This window comes from Adiantum capillus-veneris, unplaced genomic scaffold, assembly GCF_014529385.1.
Source record: "Adiantum capillus-veneris isolate H3 unplaced genomic scaffold, ASM1452938v2 Hic_scaffold_325, whole genome shotgun sequence".
Taxonomy (NCBI): Eukaryota; Viridiplantae; Streptophyta; class Polypodiopsida; order Polypodiales; family Pteridaceae; genus Adiantum; species Adiantum capillus-veneris.
In genome coordinates, this window is record NW_028221436.1 from 2,573,405 (window position 1) to 2,575,960 (window position 2,556).

General features: G+C 48.6%; 1 protein-coding gene across 1 annotated transcript; it reads left to right on the top strand.

Moving 5' to 3' along the window:
* Window positions 1-1,021: 1,021 nt before the first annotated feature.
* On the top strand, window positions 1,022-1,336 carry LOC147417088 (uncharacterized). The gene has a single exon (XM_086507871.1). The coding sequence runs from the start codon at window positions 1,022-1,024 to the stop codon at window positions 1,334-1,336; it is 315 nt and encodes a 104-aa protein (XP_086363997.1).
* The last annotated feature ends 1,220 nt before the right edge of the window (window positions 1,337-2,556 follow it).

Sequence of the window (2,556 nt, forward strand, 5' to 3'; positions counted from 1 at the left end):
AGTAAATTTCAGGTTTATTTCGAGCATGTGCAATATGCAAACACATTCTCTCATAATGATTTTCACACCTCGCAAGGAGTACCAAAATGTCATCCAAAGAGTTTCATAAAAAAGTCACGAGGTAATTTATTAAAAAACAATTTTAAACACTAGATTTTTTGTCCATCTCCCCCACTTCAAGTTGGGTGCCGTGTGCACACACAAACTTACACACCTTTCTTTGTTTACCGATTTAGCTCTTCACTTATGGGTAAGGTCAGCCCATGATTCTTCCATGCCCATGTGAATGGTGTCTATGATGAGATTGCCTCGCTCCATATTCTCTAAGTTTAATTTTGCCAAGAATCCCCATCAATTTAAACTTTTCTATGGAACTTCTCTCCTAGTATGTGGCCCCGATTTTGTAAACGGGTCTTATTAATAGGTATCTTAACAAGATACCCTTTCGAAGCAAAATAAAATGGTGAAAGCGAGTGTGAGCTTTGAGTCAATGAAAGGGAGCCACGTGACAGGGCGATGCACGATGCAGAGACCAGGTGGCAGGCCATAACTGTCATGAAGGGAACGCCTTCAGGGCCCAGATGGTGGATTGCGGTGCATCGGGGTGGCAATGAGCAATGCGAGGCAACCTTAGATTCTCTTTTACTGCATAGCATAGCGACCACGGCACGAAAATTTTGCCTTACTCCAGATGACTCGCTGGAGGGATGAGGAGCAGTGGAATCGTGCAAGCGATCCTGCCTTCACGTCTCTCTCATGCTCGTGTGCAGGACCCAGAAGCCACAGATGCGAGTGTGGAGTTTCTGTCTCCCTCTCTGCCCTTCATGGTCTGTAGCGATGAGTTCAACGTCGATTTCAAGTCAGACTGATCAGATTGAGAGGGTAGCTGGCACGCATAGCTAGTCGTGTGTCTCTCTTTTCTCTCTGATATGGGTGGACACATGGAGGACTCTGTGTGTGTGTGTGTGTGTGTGTGTGTGTGTGTGTGTGTGTACAACAGACCATGGCTTCCACTGCCACGATGGGACACCCACGATGGAACACAAGTCAAGGGGAGTGTGGAGCAAGAGGATGGGCAGGAGGACGAGGACGACGAGGGGGCGAGAGCTTACACTTGACAGAGGGCAGGCTGGACACGGAGGAGTATCAGCACGAGGACGAGGTTGCAGGGAGGAGTACGATGGTACTGTGTGTCCGTTTCTTTGTTGCAGGTTTTCATGCACCCAACAAGGCCAGTGAGATGCTGGGGTTGATTGTCTCTGATGCAGTAGGAGTGGTTGACTGTCACAAGACCACAGGGCATGGCGGGGCGGGCAAGGGGAAAACAGGCATATAGAAGGGAGCGCGTGCATCACCTCCAATTGAACGCCTAGTTTTAAAAGTTAAGGTGTTCAAGGAATCTTCGAAGGAAATCAGTATGTCCTTACAATTTAGTTTTTGGGGTTGATTAGGGGGTATCCCAAGGGATCCATACTAGGCTTAACGGAATTTGCTCTTCCTTTGCTTTTGCCTTTCATTTCCTTCGTTTCCCTGGTAGGTGTCACGAGCAGCGGCGACGGGCGCTCTGACAGGCGGCACATGAGAGATGGAAAGGGAAACAAGCCGCGCATTCGAGTCTCTCTCTCTCTCTCTCTCTCTCTCTCTCTCTCAAACAGCACAAAACCCAGTTGTTTGGAGGCAAGAAGCGAAAGGGATGGTGATTCTCTCTTGGTTGGAGTCGAGGTTTTGGCCTAGAGCTTGGAACATGTTGGCCGGATGGCGATGGCTACCAGCAGTATGTGTCAGATTAGCGTGAATCTGTACAAATGCTCGTGTGATGTTGGAGGAGAAAATGGAGGAAACCACGCATGAAGGAGAAAGCGAGAGACTATAGGAGTGATGCCATCTATGGTGACGAGGGGAAGACAAAGGGAAGGATATTTTTGGATGGTCTATGCTTGCTTTCCCTTGCTATGTTGCAATTTCGAGTTGTGATAGCTGGACTGAAGGCTAGGATCCGTGCTCTCTGTGTAGGGACGATTGCGGAGCGGGAGTAGAAGCCTATGGGAGAAAGGCTTGGAGCATAGAGCTCAACACCCATACTAGTGTGCTGAAGGGAAATCGAGACACACATGCAGGAGATAGAGAGAGGAAGGCAGTTGCACTTCGAGAGAGCTTTCATTAAATATGTTTCTCTCTGTTTTGTTTAATTATGAGTTCTCGTGCTTGCGATCTCATCGATAGCTTGCAATTTCTTATCAAAGCTGCAATCGGCGTGCATGACACACGTCGACTCCATGGAGCAGAATGGTGGTGCGCGGCTCATCTGGAGGGGACGCTCTCTGTCTCTGAGTTGAGTGCACAGGTTTTGTCTGTCTGGTTTGGGCAGCCTAGATGCTTGGAGGGGGGAGAGAGCTTACGCTCGACAAAAGGCAAGCCGGAGGGACGAGGATGCAAGGCGAAGTGCCCTCGTTGCTGCAGGAATGGATTGGCTAGTTGCAAGACCGTGGGAACCGACTATATTTGAGCGGTCTGTTTTAAAAGTTAAGGAGTGGAAAGGAATCTTCATAGGAAATT

Excerpts from the sequence above, each read along its gene's own strand:
- LOC147417088 (XM_086507871.1), top strand. The coding sequence starts at position 1,022 with ATGGGACACCCACGATGGAACACAAGTCAAGGGGAGTGTGGAGCAAGA.